We start from the raw sequence: 20,720 nt of genomic DNA, 5'->3' as shown, positions 1-20,720 counted from the left end.
AGCAACAGTGAGAGTACAAAAGAAGTACAAAAGGTTTTTTGGCTTGGAGGCATTTGTACACAGATAAGTATTTCCTATCTCTACTTTGAATGTTTGCCGCAGCTACTGCATATATCTATACGAGAAAAAAAAGGCATTTTATAGAGCAAGTCGGAAGTTTAGCGCTTGACTTTACTTTCTGCTGCAAGGCAGTATTTTTATTGATTAATAGTGGGATAAATAGATGGGGAGGGGAAAGGATGTGGAAACCTTGGACCTTTCAGTTGAGTGTGAAGAATTACAGAGGACTGAAATGAAATGAAATGGATATGAACAAATTCTAATTCTAAAAGTTTGCATTAGCACAGTGATGTCTCTGCATCTCATGGAGGTCAGCCGGCTCACACTCTCAGCTTGTCTTAGCCTTTTGATGGATGGGGGAGGTTTTACTTACTGCCACAAACCCCATGAAAACAACAAAACCAACAGTGAATTAAGCCTTTTAATGAGTATTGCTGCGTGGCCAAAATCTGATATAGCTTTTTCCTCTGCGCTATAGAGCACTGTTGTCCAAAAACTATTAAAAACACATAATGAGTCACACAGGGTGACATGGTCTTTCATTACCAGGAGCATGGGCACTATATTTTTTTATTTTGAGTCGGTCAGTGCCCTGCTGCTGTAGATGCTCATTAGAGTACCATATAGTACTAATCCCTAGATGAAAATAGTCTCGAACAAATATATTCTTCACTCCTGTTTAAGACAAGCTTGCTAAGAAATGACAGGAGAGTAGTTATCCTTTTCTATGTGCATGTCTGTGATCTGTTTTTGAAGATTCATGTCCTCAGGAGTCAGAAAGTACAGAGAGACAAACTAACATGTTGATGGTACACAGTAAGAAGCAGTAAGAAAAAATATAGAATATTACCTTTTACTTAAAGCTAAAAGTCACTGAGGTTGAAGTAATAGTGTATGGATTAGAGTTTCTTTCAGGTCTATAATAGCAGCCGTCCAACGGACTCTTCAAATTGTCAAGGACAGCTTTTCAAGATGAAAGAGCAGAAAAACTAGACCAGGTTTGTCCATTAACACAACAGTGCTGTGCAGCAGCACTCAGTAAATAGTAAATAATTATATTCACCCTCATGGTATTTAATGGTATTTTCTCCGCATACTAATGACAGTAAAATTAACCAGCTATTCAAAGTTTTCTGTATGGCATTATTGCAGTAACCTGTATTATTGCCATAGTAACATTATAATCATCTGAATCTGCATGTAAATGTGGCCAATGACTTTGCACAACTGGGAAATAACCTACACTTACTGCACCTTCCATCTGATGACTTGCACTGTGACCACAATGATGCACTGAAACAGATTAGCCCGAGGTATTGTCATTCCACAATAACATTCAACAGATATGCATGTTGTTGTCTGAGACTGCAAGCGTGGCCAGAAACAAAGCAGAGAGAGACAGTGTTTGTTATTTGTATTCACTGTATAATGGAGGAGTATGTGGGAAATACAGGAGACGCAGCCTCAGATGGGTGGATTTCTCCTGGGACACCAACACCTGAATAATAATGACAAAGCCTGACAGTTGAGAAGAGAGGAGTGGTTTCTGTAAACCAACCCTGTCACAGCAGAGACAAAAACAAAGGTATTTTAAGTAAAAGGGATTAGAGCTTTTAGTCATTGTGGCAAGACTGGTAAAATCCCAGAAGGCAGCACGGGTAGAGTAGAGGACTTACAATTTGCAGATGCTCTTTTTCTCCACAACAATTGCACAAAGTGAGTGGACAGAGGGGCACCGCTTGAGGTATATAGTCAAGAGGGAGTTTTATTCTTTATAGGAACTCCATAGACTTTAATACATATTAAAATGGCACTGGCACAAAGATCAGAAAACATGTGAAATAATTTTACACATAAAGCAACAACAGTCACCAAAAGTCACAACAAAAACATCAAAAAATAGAAAAACAAAGAGGTAACAAAGCAACTATGATACCAATAGCATCTATGACTTAATGTTGAAGTGACTTCTTGAAGGAAAATTCCATTTTTGACCAGTTTGCGTTTGTTGTTCCAGGCTGAAGAACCTCTATACAGAACAGTTCTCTAGGACTAGGTACTGCCAGCTGAGCACAACTAACCTTTCATGTCCTACACCCACAACAAAAACCAGTATATACTAGTTTTTCACAGAAGAAATGTGGTGTATTAATCCATATGACAGTGTGCACAAATACCGAAAGACTAGATTTTAATTTAGCCTCCACAGTTAGCCTGGTAGTTGTTAATGCAGCTCACACACACCAGCACCGAAGAACAATGCAGCACTAATCTGCTGAAGGTTTTTTTAGATGTTTATCAGCAGCATTTGACCAGATGCCCGCGCAGTACTCCAGGTGTAATACGCTGAGAGAAACTACCAATCATCATTTTCAGTTAATTCCAACCATAAAAATGCTCATGATTATATCTCCTCCCTTTACGTAAGATTGTGTTCTCACGCTACTCATTTGTGGTTTCATGAATAATGCAAGATTAAGAAATCAAAATGCAGCGAAAGAAATAAATATATGTCACACAAGGTTTGAAATAATAATAATAAAACCTCCACAGTTGATTATCAGCCAACTCTATCAGCGGTGTGTTCTCTGCATTTCACACCTTTAGGCGAGCTGAAGGAAGGAACTGCTGTACTGCATCAGCTGAATGATTGCTCTTAACTTGTGTGGAGCACCACTGCAGATATCACTTGGAGTCCGGGAAATATCACAAAGTGCTGTGGGAGATGAAATGGGGCAGTGTTCTTTGTGGACAAGCCATAAAAATGCCAGACCGTATAATTATGATTAGGAGAAGGCATCTCCCGAAAATGTTAATCGAATGAGGAATTTGGATGGAACCCTGAATAGCTCGATATGAATGCATGGTGATTTAGACCTGTATCTGTTGCTGAGGAAAGCACATGCTGATTTTAATTTGATCAAAAGCGTCAGGATGTTAAGTAGATGGTCCCGCTGAGTTGTTCTATTTCCCATCTCCTAGCATTTACACATTTTCTAATGAAATTAAGGGAAAGTGCAGTGGCATGAAAGGTTGTTCAAAGTGGTAGCATGAAGCCAAATGATGCTTTTATGACTTTCTGCTCTGGTGCTCAAAAGTGGTGTTCATTAGAAAGCAGCGCAGGAGAGACTGCAGCAGAAAGCATTACAGAGAACGCTGCTATATTATGATACATAATCAGTGAGAGTGCCATCATTTCATAATGCGTGACAAGCCCGCCAAGGCTGACACCTGGAAGGTGATGTCTACATCTTTAATCTGAATTTCAATGAATTTGCATTTGATTTATAAAGGCCCAGTCAGGTTTCTCCTTCTAATTAAAACTGGAGAATGAGAACTATTTGATCATATCCATTACTGCTTTGTTATGAGAATAATGGGGCGAAACAAGGATCTCTTTTAGGTTTTTAAACAATATTTACAAGCCAGGGAGATCAAGTGTTTACTCTTCATCTCAGTGCAAACAGCAGCCACTCATGCTCGTAAAACTGAATATAGCTAAATTTCTCTGTGAACTCTAATCAGCTGAACGCGAAAAGCCACCACACAATGGCATCACTACAACAGCTGCACCAGCCAGACCAGAACTAACCCTTTGCTAAATTCCCTGTGTCAAAGCACAGGTTGCCTATTCTCATAATAGCAGCCTTTTGGAAATTTGTAAAGGGATGTCTATTTTCTTACTGACAACACAATATTATTTAAAAAATATGAAGCACAGGGAGAGCCAAGTGCAAAGCAGTAAAAGCCTCTAAGTCAGTGTAAGAATAAAAAAAAATGTTTTGGAGGTTTTCCTCTAAATCTCAGATAACATTGCAAGTTGAGTGCATCCGCAGCCGGCTCAGGAGAGTAATTAGATGGGAGGGATCATGAGAAAGGTCCCACCAGTAGAATTGGTTTTGCTGGTACGGAGTCGTCAGTATGACAGTCAGTGTGACAATGTGGGAAAGCAGCTGTCAACAGGTGCCCCCCCCCCCCCCCCCCTTCATTCCTCCAGACCCCTGCAATTTTTGAATAATACTAGCTTTGTAATTTTCTTCAGCAAAAATTAGCCAGTTTGACCAGTTTTTCTCCTGAGTATTCTTGGTGAAACACGACTCTCCCAGTGATTTGGTGTGTTATAGATTTGCACTGACTGATGTGCTGCATTTACACAATATACCTTCATGTACAGTTTCAATGCACGTTAAAGAGAGACATCAGAAATCCAAAATAAAATAATAGATCCATCCATTTATGTTTTCCTTATCTATGCCCACTTACTTTGCACAGAGCCACAGGAAACCTAGTGTAAGCTGAGTTTGGATTTGATTCATTATGTAAATGGTCTTTAAAGTTTTGTACCTGCTGACATCTGCAGACGCCCTCGGGCTCTCCAGAGGTGAGGTCAACAGACACTAAGAACTTCTTCCAGGAGCTGAAAGCTGTACAAGCATCCATTTATCCATGTCCCACGGGAGCAGCTGGAGGTTGACGACCTTACTTGCTCAAGAGCACTTCAGTGGTGGTAATGAGGGAGGGGCAAGTGCTGCACTTTCACTTTCCCCCAGTCAGATTTATCCTCAACAGATAATAACTCAAACATTTTATTCAACGTTTCGCATAATTACAGACTATTTTTCATCTATTTATGTGAACCACATACACACTCAACCTTGGAAAATTTAGATGATGTGCTCAGTGAATGATGATGCTCCTCTGGCACTTTGGCTGTTTAGCCTGCTGTCTATTAGCCTGTGTATGGGTTATTCTAACAGTATGCGAGTTAATATTTAAACACCTTAATATATATTCTCGGCCACACTAATGGAAAGCAGGATTATTACATCAGCGTTTGTGTGTTGGTAAGATAATCATTTGAGAAGCCTCCTGGATTATCCTCCAATGTCACACAGTAGACCTCAGTGATCTGCAAACAGGATTAGAACTTAATCTTCTTATTAAATTGTCATTCACATGTTATATAAAGTTGCCACAGTTGTGCAAAATAAATCCAATCTTTATTAGAAATGTCAAATGTCACCTGCATTCTGCATACATCCATTAGTGGACTGTGTGTTGCTTCATCCCAAATGTCTAGAAGCAAAAATAATTGATCAAAAAATGGAGGTCAAACGGTGACTCATCAATATTGCAGGTTTGCGGTTAAACGATCTCTTGGTTGATATCATAATTTCAAGTAACACTGAGACTTTTCATGTAATTTGACATAAAGGGTGTTACTGCAACAAAACAATCAATTTCCAAAATCCAAGCGTAAATGTTTCACTCAATGCAACAATTTAGAATTGACTGCACATCACGGCCCTTCAATTGATTTCTCCTGAACACCTTTATAGGTAGAATACTGAGTGAACGGAGCATTGAATGGCTGCTGGGTAAAGGTAAAAGGAAATCCATGCATGCAGGAGGGAGATAATGAAATAGAGTGAAGTCAGACCCTGAAGGCACATACCAGTGACTCGCTCTGGGTCCCATGACAATAAAGATTTTCTCCTTTAATTGAAATCTGGTTATTCTCTAGTCATGATGGACAACTTTTTAAATAAAGGCTGTGTCTCGTCTCTTCCTGTTAATTTCCCTGACACAGTAATGGCTGCTCTATTTTCAAGTCCTCTGACTTTGCTGTAAGGGTTGCTTTTCTGTGAAACTAATATTGTACTCTTAAAAATATGTTTGATATGACCTTTTTTGGACAAAAAGCAATGCCATGATCAAATTGGCATTTACTGAGGGAGCCAGCTGGAGTCAGTTGCCCGGCCTTCAACACTAGAGCTCGGTGGCTTTGGGAGAAAATATGCTGCCAAGAACAATATGGTGGACTTACAAATTCACACATCTGTAGTCTTGAGTCCTTTAAATGTGGCAAGTTGGCACTGAGTCCTAACAGATGGTTGAACTCTGACCTGTGATTCTGAGATTGTGGCAGTGGCAGAAAAGTACAACTTTGAGGTACTTGTATTCCTATTTTATGATACTATTAACCTCTATTTCACTGCATTTCAAAAGGGAAAGAGTTTACTTTTCTGGAATTTTCCTTTTTTGTATTATTTCTACTTTTAGAATGTAGACATAGTGACAAATGGGATTTTTAGATCATTTTTGTTTTTTGTTTTGTTTTTGTTGTTTTCTTTTTCTTCTTCTCCTCTTATGTTATGCCTCTCATGACCACTCAGGTTTACCTTGTGAGCCTTTGGAGGGGGCCTGAACTCTCGGTTGGGAACCACTGGAATAAACTACCTGGCTGTATACAGTAGTTAAAACTAACTCCACCTTCACCAGCTACTGCAGTAAAATGCTACTTATGCATGGTTGTATGATCATTAACAGTTTAATAATGTCATATGTAATAAAACATCAGTCACGGAGGCCCTGTTTCTGCAGTACCAGTATTTTTACTTTGGATACTTTAAGTACATTTTGCTGATAATACTTCTGTATTTTTACTCAAGTAGGATAGTGGATGAATCTCCTTACTTATAATGGAGTATTTTTATACTGTTGTACTGGTATATTTACTTTAGTAAAGGATCTGAGTGCTTCCACTGGATTACGGCACTGTCTGAGTTAATCTGTGATAATCTGGGAGCACTTTGTCCTTTGTTTTCCTCTGGATGTCGCTCTCTGATAATCTTGTTTATGGGATCAGAAGACAGCTGCTGTAAAAACTCACAATCCAAGTGACGAGATGAGGAGTTGCCTTTCAATTCGAGGTAGTTCGCCTCACAAAATGACATCTGCCTCAGTCAGAATGAGGTTTTCTTGAGAAATATCCCACCAAATCTCCATGTAATCTACACTGACCTATTATCAGTCATATCGGTGAAGGATTAGACCCTCCGTTCCCCTCAGCATGCATAAATGATGATAATGACTTACAGGAGCTTTGATGAGGAACCATCTCTGTGTTTTGGTGGTCAGAGTGCCCTTGAAAATAACAAGGGTGTCTGAAAAATGGCTTTGTTGGAGCAATTTGTGCTATATTCCTTAGTTGAAACCATACAGCTCATTATGCATTTTGCAGCTTGGTAACCTTAAATTGCATTGTTGCTGCAATGTGTCTGATTAATCTATTTCATTGTTACAAATTCCTTAGAGTGCAAGAAATAGAATGCTAAATTAGTTCGAGATTAGATTTTTATAATAGGTTTCACATGAGGGGCATGTCTACATTTTTCCGGAAAACCTCAGCTCATTTAACACTTCCATCACAGCCAACAGTTCATGAGGTGGAGACAGATTTGTGGTAAATTGTGGCGTTTGTGGAACAGCCTATTTAGCCCCGGGGACTTCCTTTGAATGTACTTTCAACTCCAAATGAGAGGCACTTCTCTGGTCTAAAACCAAGCTTGGAAATCCACCCATTTAAAACATTTTTTTGCAGTGACTTAGCCACATTTCGCAGAAGTTCTCATTTGACCATGAATTGAAGGTATGCAGGGATCGTCCTTTTCCGTGTCAGAGATAAACGCGGTGGCAAATCCATCATGTGTCTTCGGCTGTCAGACTCCAGGAAAAACAATTAAAGGTTCCACACGCAGGTCGAGCTGCTCCAATAGTCAATGAAGCAGCCTCTGTGTGTGGGCCTAAGGACGATAGGTTCATTAGGAAATGCCAGTGAAGGAGGGATGCATGTGGAAGACAATTAACTGACCTACAGTATATGAGGGTGAGGACTCAGGGGACTGAAAAGAAAAGAGGAAAAGACAACTGATATGAAAAACAACAGTAGAGAACAAAGTTTGCTCAGTTGTTCAGTGCAATTATTAAGCAATTAAAACAACGTGGGTCACAACAGAAAATGACAGACACTAAAGCTGAAGTCGCTGCGGTGAGAGAAAGTCCTACAGGCCACAGAGTAAACAAAGCAAACATGTGAGCTAGAGCTGGCCCCGGGTCTTTGTCATGCCTCCCAAAAGTCAACAGTCACACACAGACAGAACCATACATTCATTTGCATGCAAACAGACAACACAAACACATTGCTGGCATTTGGCCAAGCCACAGACAATTTATGGTTACTGATGCTGCTGTCATGCTGCTGCATGAAAGTGAATGCCCGTAATAGTCCGTGCAATCAGTCAGTTACCATGAATCACATGCTCGGACCATTAATGCTGCTTGTCAGTGGTGTCTACAATGCAATCAACAAAGTGCGGCGTATTGAATCACGGGGCACAGTGTTCACTAACAATACTTTGCATGGCATTGATTTCAACCTATAGTCCTTCAGCCCTCAGGCACCGAGATGTGGCTCATTGATGAGACACTTTATCAGGGGAAAAAAAAGGTCAGTTGAAGTGATTGATACCCTCTTTTATGAGTGGTAATACAGATGGTATTACTTGTGCATTTTAATACTCAATCTCAATGACATTTGCTCCAACTGGGCCATAAAAAGCCAATATCAGAGTGAGCCTGAGTGATAACATCCTTATTTTTGTGTGTTTGAATGTTATGCATCTATAAAACATGCTCTGCTATCTCATATGTGATGGCAGCGGAGGCGAGAGCCCTGGGGGTCAATGTGGAGGGTCTTTGAGCTGTTGTTTATGGCTGTTGAGCGAGAGGAGAGGAGCCGCCAGCCTCGGGTAGCCGGGGTATGGATTATTTGTTGAAACATTGATCCACACAGTGTGGCTGTCAGGCCATGTGGCATTAATCTGGCTCACCTCCTGTTCTTTGAGGAGTTAAGTCAAATATTTCGCTGGAATGGGATTTGAATTGCAAGTTTAGAAAAGAGGATCCAAGAATAACCTTCGACAACTACTGGATGGATTACCCTGACATTTAGAACAAACATTCATTCCACCCTCAGGCTGAAACTCCAGTGATCCCCTGACTTTTCATCTTGTGTCACCATCAGGTCAACATTTGAATTTGTTCCATCAAATCTGAAGTGAAATTCTGAAGTTTATCACTCCATCACATCTATCACTGCTGTAGTGAGAAGATGATATTATACTTTCTGACTGCAGGCACTGAACTAGCAATTTCACTGTATTTCCATATGCATATTTTTCATCTTGTTCTGCTTACGGTGGCAAATTCTCTTCTCAGCATGCTACTGAGTGATCCATGCATAGCTAATGCTCAACGGTAAATTATATTAATTGTTTTAAACCCTGACATATCAGCACAATTATACGTGTCTCAGCAGTGCTGGAAAATGTATTATTGATCAAAATGTTCACTAAGTTAAATGATATCCCTCTCCAGCAGGAAAGGTGGGGAGCAGAGAAATATGCACAGGGGGAAACGGATTTTCTACCTGGTCCATCCAGCTGTGATAAACTTTGCACTTTCCTCTCATCCCCGCTCTGGTGTGTCTCTTCGTTCAGTTTATCAAACTGACAGGATACATGACTGGCTGTCATGTCCACGTCTTGACTAACTTAAGTCTCGCTCTCACTCAGAAGTGCTGTATTGCAAAACGAGCAGACTGAGGATCAGTCATTCACGTATTCACGTCACGTGCTGAGCAATGTGTTTTATCTATGAAAGTGTCAACAGACCTTTGGCAGACCTCAAAACATGTGAAGCTGTACTGAATGTTATGAAGCAAACACAGCGAACCTTCACCCAACTCTGCCTTTGTATGGGGCTTTAAAGCCTCTTTTGGCTCATCAATACCTTATCTGATAACTTTCCCTGAGAAAATCAGTCCCTGGATGGCGTCCTTCCAATCTAATTCTGTCATTCTGCCTTTCAGATCTTCTCTTGCACAATCCAACACCTCCAAATCATCCAAATTATCTCCAGGACGTTCCACAAGATTCCACTGAGAGGTTCAGGCTTCCTTCTGGTGGCTTCGCTCCACATCCCAAGTCTGTAGACTCTCGGGGATCCTGTCCTATCTTCTAAAATAATGGGCCAACTCTTAATGAAGATGGTTCACATCCATCGAGTCTAATCGCTAAAGTGTTGCTCTGTTGCTCACGTCAATAAATATTGCTATGCACTTCCTAGTGATTTCTTCTTATTGAACTGTACAGAGGCTTCTCGCTCACTTTTATTTTATTAATTATCCCAGTAGGCAGCTGTTTCCAGTAAAACTGCGATGATAAACCCACTCTGCTCTACTTATCCAGCATCAAGGTACAAACTTGAAGGACACATTCAAATGTGTGGCAAGCTTAAGAGTCAGTTATCTTAATGAGGAGTTGATGGAGGCCAAATGGAGCTAAAAGGAGGGTGACTATTAGGCTTACATTTGTCAGGTGGCTGGAAGAAAAGACATGCTGCTCTGTGTGCTGGAAACTGGGTGCTGACGACCAAAAACACGTCCATACCTATGTCAACAGGTGACTGTTTTTTAACAACTATGCCGTATCGGTGTCAGATTCTCATCTTGTTTCCATTTCCCCAAGTAGAAAAAGCAATCATTTATTCCAAGTTTAAATATCAGCCATGAAATATTTAGCATATACTGAGCCTCTTGTAGAAAACTGTGTGTGTGCAGGGTCTGCGCGCACCGTCTCCCTGGATACTCAACCGACTTCTGCTTTATGAGTGGAAGATGGTGTATGCACCGTTTTTGTCAGTATACATTTTTCTCTGCGCTCTGAAAAACAGATCCTGTCATCTTGAAACTCTAAATGTTCTCTGCACATAACCGTTGATGATGTTAGCGCCGCGCTCTCTAAGTCTCTCTAAAGAGGATGTTGATGACTTTGCACTGCCTAATATTGCATAATCTTTACTTTTTGACCCGTTTTACTCTGTGTTGGGCCATTTGCTTGCAACTGTTTTAATTTATGTCTGGGCTTTAAATCGCTATTGAACATTACGGAGGCCAAGTGGTGCAAGCAATAACATGAATAATCCATTGGCAGTTCCTGTTAGACTGATGGAGAATGAGACCTCAATAACCATTATACTCAGAGGGAGTGAAACCATGCAGTAGCATTAGCCTTTCCCCTTAAAAACTGAAAATGCTTTGCATACTGAAGTTGTAAACATCTATCTTTCTAAGGGCTGTGCTTCAAGGTATTCAATAACACCACTGAGCATTTCTCTGCAAATGTATAATCACTTTCTGGGAGAAATAAATTGACCTTTTGTGGTTTTTAGTTTTGTTTTTTTTTCTTTTGCATCCACACAGCAAACTAAAATGTACACTACCCCTTAAAGGCACCATTGTAAGTGGGAATAAAAAAAAAAGTAGTATAGAGGTTCCCTACTAAAAATATGAACCACAGCCAAAGTATAAGGCCTCCTCAGTATATCATCCAACTCTAGGAGGAGAATATTGCTCCAAGGTTTGAAGTGAACGACCACTTTGAACAAAACTTTTCCCAATGAAATCAACTAAATCCTAAACTCTGTTATTGCTCAGTAGCTTATAACGCAATACAACCACTAATTGCCACATGCGCAAATCTCGTTGCAGCATTGCTGTGCAGGGCTTCCACCTGCTTCACATCATAAAATTGAGTTTCAGATGTAGATGTTGTTAAACCTGTGAAGTGATAATTTGCTTTTAAAATACAGAAACTGTCTTTATCCCACTCACTGCAGACTTTTTAATTTCTCTGCAAGAAAACTGAGTATCTCTAAGAGCTTCTTAGAATAGAGCACATTTTACATTCATCATGCAGATCTATTGTCTATTCCAGGCACGTCAGTCAATCTGCCTGTGAAATGAAGAGCCAGAGGCTACTGACCCAGACGCATCGGCTCCTTTTTGGCCATCTAACAACACTTTCTGAAGTCTTCACGCTCACATGTTAATTTCCTATTTTCAGCTTGCTGCAGCCTTCTAGAACATGGCTCATGTTCTGTCTTTATGTGGAGTGAGTGGGCAACAAGTGCAGTTTATGCAAAGTGGTTAAGATGGCTGATGAAAAAGACTCAATAAGAATGGAAAATAAAGAGTAAGAAACTGAGAACCACACACTCCCAATCAAACTTTAAAATTTCACTGCAGCAGAATTCATTCGCCTCATTACAAACACTTCATTGTTATAATTCCTTCATTTTTTGGCAATACTTCTAGGAGTTCTTGTAATATAAAGTATATTTTCAGCTCAACTGACTGAGTTCAACCTGATCTCAAACATACATATTTAAGACAAACTACATACTGCATCATTAGAAATGCTTATTAATAAAATATTTATTTCCCGATTCATTTGATATACATTTGAATGTCCAGGCTGGCATTTAAAAAAAACCTTAAAATCAAAGATATGACTTTGTGCTGTTACAAACCTCAATTTCTCAAATCAATAGTGCAAATTTTTGACAAACCTGTCTCGAAGCAGACCTCTCGATGGTTGCTGGCTTGTATGAAAATGAACTGCTCCCTATAATATTGTTCCAGTTACAGGCAGGCGTACTGGTGAAGTGACTGAAAAGACTTACATGCTACCACAGTGTACAGTAAACAATGCTTTGAAACCTCCTACGCCAGAGTACATGAAATGATATCCACATGTTACATTAAGGTAAACGTCAAAAGTGCTTCCTGTCCAACAATAAATACTGATCAGACTTATTAGTTTAAGGTGTCTCAATGAGCATTTGTTTTGTTCACTAAAAACATGGATGATTCCTGTATAACTAACAAGTACTTGAATATATCAAGAATCCTTTATAATATACTGCTGTGACAAAAAACTAGTAAGAGCCTGAATGCAACATTATATTAAAACAGCTCTAAAAATGCTCTCCATGAGGACAACATATTGAAGTACCGTGCCCCGTTTCTTTTTCCAGAAAGACCTTGGACAATTGTACAAAATGATTGCAGGTTCTTTCTCATTACTAAAAATAATACAACCTGATTGTCTGGACTACAGTAAGTGTCCTTCTCGTCCGCTATGAAATCCAAAATCTCTACAGGGCAAAGTGGATTCAGTGCATTTTTCACCACCGGTTGTGTGTTCATTGGACAGATGTGCACAAATATTGGCTTCACTTAAAAATAAAAAAATGTAACCTGCTCCACAGATTACGGCTCCCGGTTTCCACAGCCTTGACAGGCAGTTTGGAAACAGATGGAGGTTCGATGTTGACCAGAGTCTGTTTGTCTTCCAGCTCATTGTCTCCACATGAGTATCTTAAATCCAAGTCACCAATCAGACAGTAATCATGAAATGATATTAGAGTGCTGTCCTAATCATCTTCTCTGTGTGGCATCTTGTTGAGCAGACATGATGCTCTGCTGTAACTTCTTGGTAAACAGGTGGCTGGCTCTTCCACAGTAGCTGTTTGTGGTGGTCTGTAGCGACGCCTCCAGCGGCCGAAGCAGCGAGGCCTCCATGTTCTCACCAAACGGGTACTGTGATGAAGAGAAGAACGTGCAGGTGTTTCTGATATCAGAATAAAATATCAGATTTCATTACAGCTTTGCAAATCCACGGTGATGCGTCTCTGGTGGTTGCGCTCACTTTAATTTCAGCTCTCCTCCTGCTCCTGACACGACTCAAGAAAGACTCAAAGCATGCTTTTTAAAATCAAGCAGAAGGGTGTGTTTTTATGCCTGTTGCCTCCTGTCACAGCCCTGATGGGACGATATGAACTGCATTCAAATCACACACATTAAGTGCCACATTTATCACTGTCAGTTTAAGACAATAACATTCTGCATTTGATTCCTATCTGTCAATTCGGAGTGTGTTTGGGCGATGAATATCTATTACCACAACTATACAAGAATGGGTTCAGTAAGGCGTGACAGCATTGGTGAAAGCAACAGCTGCAGCATTTCAGATATGCTTCATTATTTTATGCTTTTGTGTCACAAAATGAACAGCAAAGATAAAACTTCCGTCTCTTCAGCCAGTTAGTATAAGCAGCCAAGGCTTTTGTCACATACAGTATGTAAATAAGCTCCAGACTGCCTAATGCAAGCCTTTTGTTTTTATTTTGAGGTGCGCCATTCTTTTAATGCTCTAGTAAATAATGAGAAATCACAATTTTACAGCATCTCATTTGACTCCAGTTTGGCCAAGCATTAGGTCACTCAAAGCGCACTTCCTTTATTATCTTTCATATACTGCAGCAGGCAATAAAGCACCATTAACAGCCTCCTATTGATTTTTATGTGGATGCTGCTGGTGCGTTGTCCACACAGCCATCATGATGGCTCAAACTTGCATCAGCACTAAAAATTTTACAACTCTTCTGTGGGCTTGGCAGGGTAATGGTAGTGCCCTTTATTGCAAGCTCCACTGCTGGCTGGGAGAGCCTGCCTTGGGAGTCGGGCTGACTAAGGAGCTCTTGGTGGGATGGAAATGAGAGTTTCCTCCAGAATTGCCTGCTCCAGGCTTTAGGATGCTGTCCTCAAAGGACTGAGTGGGAACAAAGTGGGAGGGGGCCTGAGGAGCTGGAGCAACAGGAAGCGCTGATAAAAGCTTCACCGAAATAAGCCTTATAACACCAAGGGATGAAATGCTCTCTTCTAATGAGCTAATTGTACTACAAAGATCTGTATCTTACATTTATCTGCTGAACACAGGACACGTCTTATGCTTACTAATGACAAACCACAGCACTCCTCCACCTCCTATAATCAGCTGGAGTCTGGTATGTGCCGCCCTGGATGCTGTATGTGTGTTCATGCTGTCGGAGAGACTGATGGATGCATGAGGGCCGAGCGCCCCATAATGAAGCCTGCTCGTTTACCTAATGGCTGAGAACATTGCCCGCACTGATAGTGGCCAGGCTGGGCCCTGTGGCGGTAATGGATGGAGACCAGCTAATGAAGCTTCCCTTGCTCCCCCGATTGCTGCCTGCGTGTTGACCGGTGTGCTGAAATCAACAAGAGCAGATCGAAGGCGAGCCGCCAGCGCAGCAGCGAGAGAGCTCTCCGGCTGATACGTTTGCTCACTGATGAAGGATGTGTAGTGGACTTTTCAGCTCCAAAAGCTGAAACGCATTTAGAGTAAATATGACAGATGTCATACTTTTTTAGTCCAAGTTCTGTCTTCATTTTCGAAAGCCAGCAATGCACTGGCAGTGCTCTGTAGGGTGTTATACCAACTTAAGGATGCTACAATTCTGATAATGTTTAGATTTTACAGAAGGCATAAACAGACAGCCAGACCTGACCAGCTGTTCCAACACAGTGAAGCACAAACCCAAAAGGAGGACATTAAAGGGGGAGGATGGTGATTTTATGCTTTTCTTATTGTCTGCAAATCTAGCGAAAAAGACCAAAACAAACAATAAATTGCTGCTCCTAACAAGTATTGTGCCCCAGTTATGACATATCTAAGTCCTCTACTGCTGGTCATTGCTGCCCAAAAACTATTAAAAGCACATCAGTGAGCAACACAGTTGCACTGGCTGACATGTTTCTTTGTTATGATGACCACAGGCACTCTAGTGTATTTTGAGCCGGTCGCACAGATCCTGCTGCTGGAAATATGAACTAGAGCACCAAGTCCACAGCAGAAAATAGTCAGATGAATAGACTATTTACTCCTGCTTCAGTAGTATTTGCTGAACAATTACACTGTACAGGTATTTAGGAAATTAATTAGTGTTTTTAAAACCTGTTTTGAAAGACTTTATGATTTCAGTGGAATGGACTCTGGGCTGGGTGCTGCAGACAGGCTGGAGAAGTCTGGAAGTGTTGAGGAACAGACTAATGCATTGTTGGTTTTGGGCTTTGTGAAGACTTGTGAACAATAACAATTGTCCTTTATGCAAGAATGTGTATTTTCTATTGACTGCAACTTTGTTACATTGGAAAGCAGACATACACAATAGTTAACATGAACAGCATACACCTAAAAAGCTCAGTATGTAAACAGATTGATTTTTGTCAATGCTTCTTGGTCATGGTGGTACTGACTGAGTTAAAAATAATCTTAAAATTATCCTACAAATAATGATACTGATATTTTAACACTCTGTAATTAGTGACATCACGATGCCATAAGGTGCTTCAACTCTGCAACACACTTCATGAATTTGAGCTTTTCTGCAGTGGTCGAAGCAGGGAGGAACTGATTTGTCTGGTTTGGAAGAGCTGAGACAGAATGACGGAAATGTTTAACAGACTATTGATTAAGCACTGGTGAACGGAAGCATCCATAAGAGAAAAGCAATGGCCTGGAGTGCCGATTGATAATGTAATGACTAATAAATGTTTCTCCAAATAGTCTGGTCCACTGACACAACGGCCCTCTAAAGAAACAGAGGCACCAGAAAGAAAGTCCATAAAATGATCAATCCTCACTGGAGTAAACAAAGCCTTTCAAACATCCCATCAAGTTTTCCAGTTGGCTGTGTCTGGAACACCCTTGATAAAAACTTCTGGATGAGTAAATATAGCCAATTCTATTCAGAAACTTTTCACAAGACAAACAACAAATAAGAACCCTTGAGTTTTAGGCTTTTTTTTTTTTTTTTTAACTGTAACAGCTCACAGAAACCACAGACTTCTGGTTAATTCTACCTTTTGGATGGCCTCGTAGACGGCTCGAAATGCTGGCTGCTTGTCATCATGGTAAACGCCCCTATTACCATGGAGAATGAAGACACCTTCTTGTTCAGCCTGCTGACAGTTGCTGCCATAGATACAGTGGTCTGGACGGTAGTTCCACTGGCAGGGGAACACATACAGGCTTTCTGTAACACAGCATGAGACACCATGAGGTTGATAAAGACTATGAATACAATTACAAACCCTAAAATATTTGTTTATTTGAAGTTAAATGTCCAAAACAACAAACATCTTTAGTGAACTGCGTTTGTGTCATATGTAACACTTTTGACAATAATAATGCTGTGCATGTGGGTGCACAAACCTGGGTTATGATGAAATATGATATTAAGAAGGTCCTGGTCACCCCAGGTGATATTGAGCTTATACTTCTGGAGAAGAGGCATCAGAATTTCTTCCCACCGCAGTGCAACTTGAGTCATGTCATTCTAGATGGAAAAATACAGAAATTGAGAGCAGTCATATCATCATGCATCAGGAAACCATAAACCTGCATTTCATTTGCACTTTTGTCATCACTACACATCAGCTCAAAGAAACGGTTTCGACTCAGTTGAGTATGCCCGTTGTGACGGTTCAAAAAGAATTACAAGAGTGACCTCAGCTGGTTAATCTTGGTGGTGCAGTTACTCCTGAAGTCTCCTCCAGTATTCTCAAATGTTTTTAAATGTCTACATTTCGCACCTCTAGATACAAAGCTGTTACAGTAGTTCACAGAACCTATCGACACTGGCCTGGCACACATATGTAGTATGTATTATAATGTATAATACATATTATATAATATTATTATAATAATATAATAAAAATACAATAGAACGTAATATATAGACAGTATTTACAAGCAAAAAATAGCAAAATATTTGTGCAGTTTTGGATAATAAAAAAATGTAAACTGTAGACTGTATGTGCAATATTGCAGTAGTGCAGATAACATTTAAAATACAGGGGTTTGTGAGGTTAGTGGATTAACTGTTTAAGTTGTTATTGTACAGTGTGATGGCTCGTGGCAGGAATGATTTCCTGAAGTGGTCCTTGTGACAGCGGAGCTGGAGCAGTCTGTTAGAGAAGGAGCTCTGCTGCCTGTCTTTGTGTATTAACATACACAAGGAAAAAAAATGCACAGTACCTTAAAAGATTTCTCCCTGAGGCGCGTCATGTTCATGAGCATGACCCCTGAGTTGATGCCCGTCTTGCCGTAGTAAGGGTGGCGGGCAAAACGGTTGTACCAGCCAATGCGTGGCTCCTCATGCTCTGGAGCCATGGCAGCTAACTGGCTTGAATTGAAGTGAGAAAGGAGGGCCCAGATGTCCTCCACCGGCTGCAGAAAAAGGATATCTGTGTCCACATACAGCAAAGAATCCACCTCCTTCAGGATCAGCTGGAAAACAAAACACAAAAAACTTTTGAGCAAAATTTTCAAATTAATTGTTAATGGTAATGTGCCTGAAAGATGACTCTATACATACCGGCAGGAAAAGCCTCTGAGAGGCACAAGGTTTGAAGAGCTTCTTCCACTCCTTCATGTTGTCCTTGGGAAAAGTGATGGGGTAGAGGGTGAAGTTAAACTTGGTCTGAACTGTCCTGGGCCAGGAGTCTAGCTTTAGGAGAAGATAAGCACAAAGAAAAATTGCACCTCAACATTATCCACATGTAAGATTTGAACTTAAGTTGTTCTTTCAGAAACGATGCATCTCAGCCTTTGGGCCAAAAGGTGACAACAACTATATAAAAAGGCTTTACTGTGTAAACATTCATGCATGGAAATTCAAAACTTCTCGAATGTAGCTTGATTTTTTTTTTTTTTTTTTTTTGCAATGGTTGCAAGAATGTTTTCTTAATGTGATTCTGTATGTACCAGTTGGCAATGGCAAAATGAATCATTTACAGAAACTGTGTACACTCAGAAAATGAATACACAGCTAAATGAAAGCTCTGGTGTTGTTAGGGAAGACACTTACAGCATTTCTGAAGCTGTCATGTAGATCATCCTCAGCAAAGATGTAAAAGTGCAGAGGCTTTTTGCTGAAGAGAACAGCAGATTTCAGCATGTTGAGAGTCTCCTCTAGCCGGGGGCCACATGCCACCACAGCCAGGTGACTTCTCCAATCACTATGTTCCTTGACTGCAGAGCTTGACCTCTCTCTAAGAGCCAAGACAAGGTAAAATTAATCAGTAATCAACCCGGGTTTTTATTCTTACAACAACATGGATACACTGACAGGAGCAGGAGAGAAAAGGTAATGAAGATATCAGCAGGCTCAGCAGTCTGGTACTCAGCCCTAAAGGGTTGGAACTGTCATGAGGCTTAATGAAAAGATGTAGAAGAAGACAATCAGTCATGCTTTGTGCTGCCTCCAAGCGCTCCTCATAAACTACTATTTTCAAGTTTGGAAATTATGAATATTACCACTTTTTAATTATATCTCTGTACACGTCATAGTATGGCAAGCCTACATACACAAATATATCTGTTAATTTTGTTTAATCTGATGACGCCAAACACATGTTAAACTGTAGCAAGGCTGACTCAAGAAAATAATACGACCTCTGTTATCATCCTCTGTTTATGACTGCATTACTGTTTGTAGGATCAGAGGTGAAAGAAGTCTGTCAAAAGATACTGGCATGTCAATCAATGACGAGTAAACAGAGATTCAAGGTTAAAATATAATGTAAGGTTAAGCATTCCTTCACCAAATTGATTTGGGAGAAGTGCTTGTACTCATCAAACTCAAGTGTGGCCACAAGGTGCACTGTGAAAGCAGCAACAGGCCCAGCATTTCCTCTGAGCTGTGCACCTGATTATGGGATGAAAATTTAAAGTTGAAGTCTATTGATTGTTAATGAACATTGATATCTGTTTATAGAGATGCACAAAATCAGTCATACCTAAGAGATGATTCCAATAAGCAGTTCACTCCACAAACATCAGCAGGCAGTCTCCAATATGGATTCCAGTAAGAAACTGCCAGTGATTTACACCTGACAGAATAAAAACATGATCTTTTGGATCCTCAACGTTAAATTACTCTCTTGGACAAGAGAACTGTATGTTTTGGGATTATGCTAGTTAGATCTGTCCCCAGTTGCCTCCTAGAGTTAGTTGTTTAACAGGTGGCGGTCCTTTAAATCCAGCTAAAAGCTAATGAGGCACAGAATTAGTCTGCAGTAACGTTAACGTTAATGGTTAGCTAGCGTTAATCAATTATCTAGCTTATGGTAGCTAATAGATAACATCAGCAATTTACAACACATAACATCATAAACCATGGTTATAAAACAGTACAATTGAAACACTAAATAGACTATTACGTTATATTAATATATGATGTTAAATTCGTCCAGCTATGATTGATTTACTATCAGTCTGGTAACGTTAGCTAAAATAAACTAGGTGTAACAACTTAGCTGATGTGCCGTTAATGTTAGTGTGATAGCGTTAGCTGTAGCAAGTCAACAAACGTCTGAAAATACATTATTGTCTATTACCTTGGTCTAGCCTAACAGCCACAAAATCTTTATAGCAACTTCAAATGTAGGAAGAGGTAACTACTGTGTTAATTTTCTAATGTGGTCTCTGGTGAAATTAAATAAACGCTAGGTGATAGATTAGCTTGCTGGCTAAGGTACCTCTCAAGCCCTCCGCGCTCTCGAAGGCCTGCCAGTCCTGGCCTTTTCCTGAGAACGTGCCGGGTGTCATGACTCTTTTCGGGTATCCCTTGTTCTTTCGGGTCCCAGTCGCCTCTGTCCTCCAAGGTGGAGGCTAGTTGATTGAACACGTACAGCAGTGAAAAGAGGGTGAACGCCATGCACAGGAGAAATGCCTGAAGATAGCATCGCATTTTGCGTTTCAAGTTTTATGCGCTAACGGAACATTTTTGTTGATCTTAGCAGACATCTGATGCGCCACCAGCGAACTAATCCATCTCACAAGTCAAGTCAGAGGCTAAGTCGAAGAGCACAGTTGGTGTTTACAGTTTTCCGCTCCACCCACTTGTGTTACACACGTGTTTCGTTTGATTTACCATCTGTCAGTACAGTGTGTGTGTGTGTGTGTGTGTGTGTGTGTGTGTGTGTGTGTGTGTGTGCACCTCACAGATACACTGTCAGATTTAAGCTACACACCACAGCCCGGTAGAGACCAACGACTCGGAACTCGGTGCATGAGGACATCTGTCTCTCATAATAAGTCACACAG

General features: G+C 40.5%; 1 protein-coding gene across 2 annotated transcripts; it reads right to left on the bottom strand.

Annotated features, from left to right (window-relative positions):
- Window positions 1-11,947: 11,947 nt before the first annotated feature.
- On the bottom strand, window positions 11,948-20,636 carry gxylt1a (glucoside xylosyltransferase 1a). 2 transcript variants are annotated; one of them, XM_076733564.1, is made up of 8 exons: window positions 20,153-20,485; window positions 19,412-19,504; window positions 18,481-18,664; window positions 17,989-18,120; window positions 17,649-17,900; window positions 16,824-16,947; window positions 16,472-16,644; window positions 11,955-13,345 (listed from the first exon to the last, which is right to left on the bottom strand). In XM_076733564.1, exons 1-8 carry the CDS (start codon window positions 20,362-20,364, stop codon window positions 13,184-13,186), a joined length of 1,332 nt encoding a protein of 443 aa, XP_076589679.1. In that variant the 5' UTR covers window positions 20,365-20,485; the 3' UTR covers window positions 11,955-13,183. The 2 variants fall into 2 exon arrangements, with proteins under 2 accessions (XP_076589680.1, XP_076589679.1); XM_076733565.1 differs by lacking the exon at window positions 19,412-19,504 and having other exon boundaries at window positions 11,948-13,345; window positions 20,153-20,636.
- Window positions 20,637-20,720: the final 84 nt, after the last annotated feature.

Source organism: Chaetodon auriga, chromosome 6, assembly GCF_051107435.1.
Source record: "Chaetodon auriga isolate fChaAug3 chromosome 6, fChaAug3.hap1, whole genome shotgun sequence".
Taxonomy (NCBI): Eukaryota; Metazoa; Chordata; class Actinopteri; order Chaetodontiformes; family Chaetodontidae; genus Chaetodon; species Chaetodon auriga.
The sequence above is the reverse complement of the archived record's forward strand: the minus strand, read 5'-3'. Positions and strand labels throughout refer to the sequence as shown.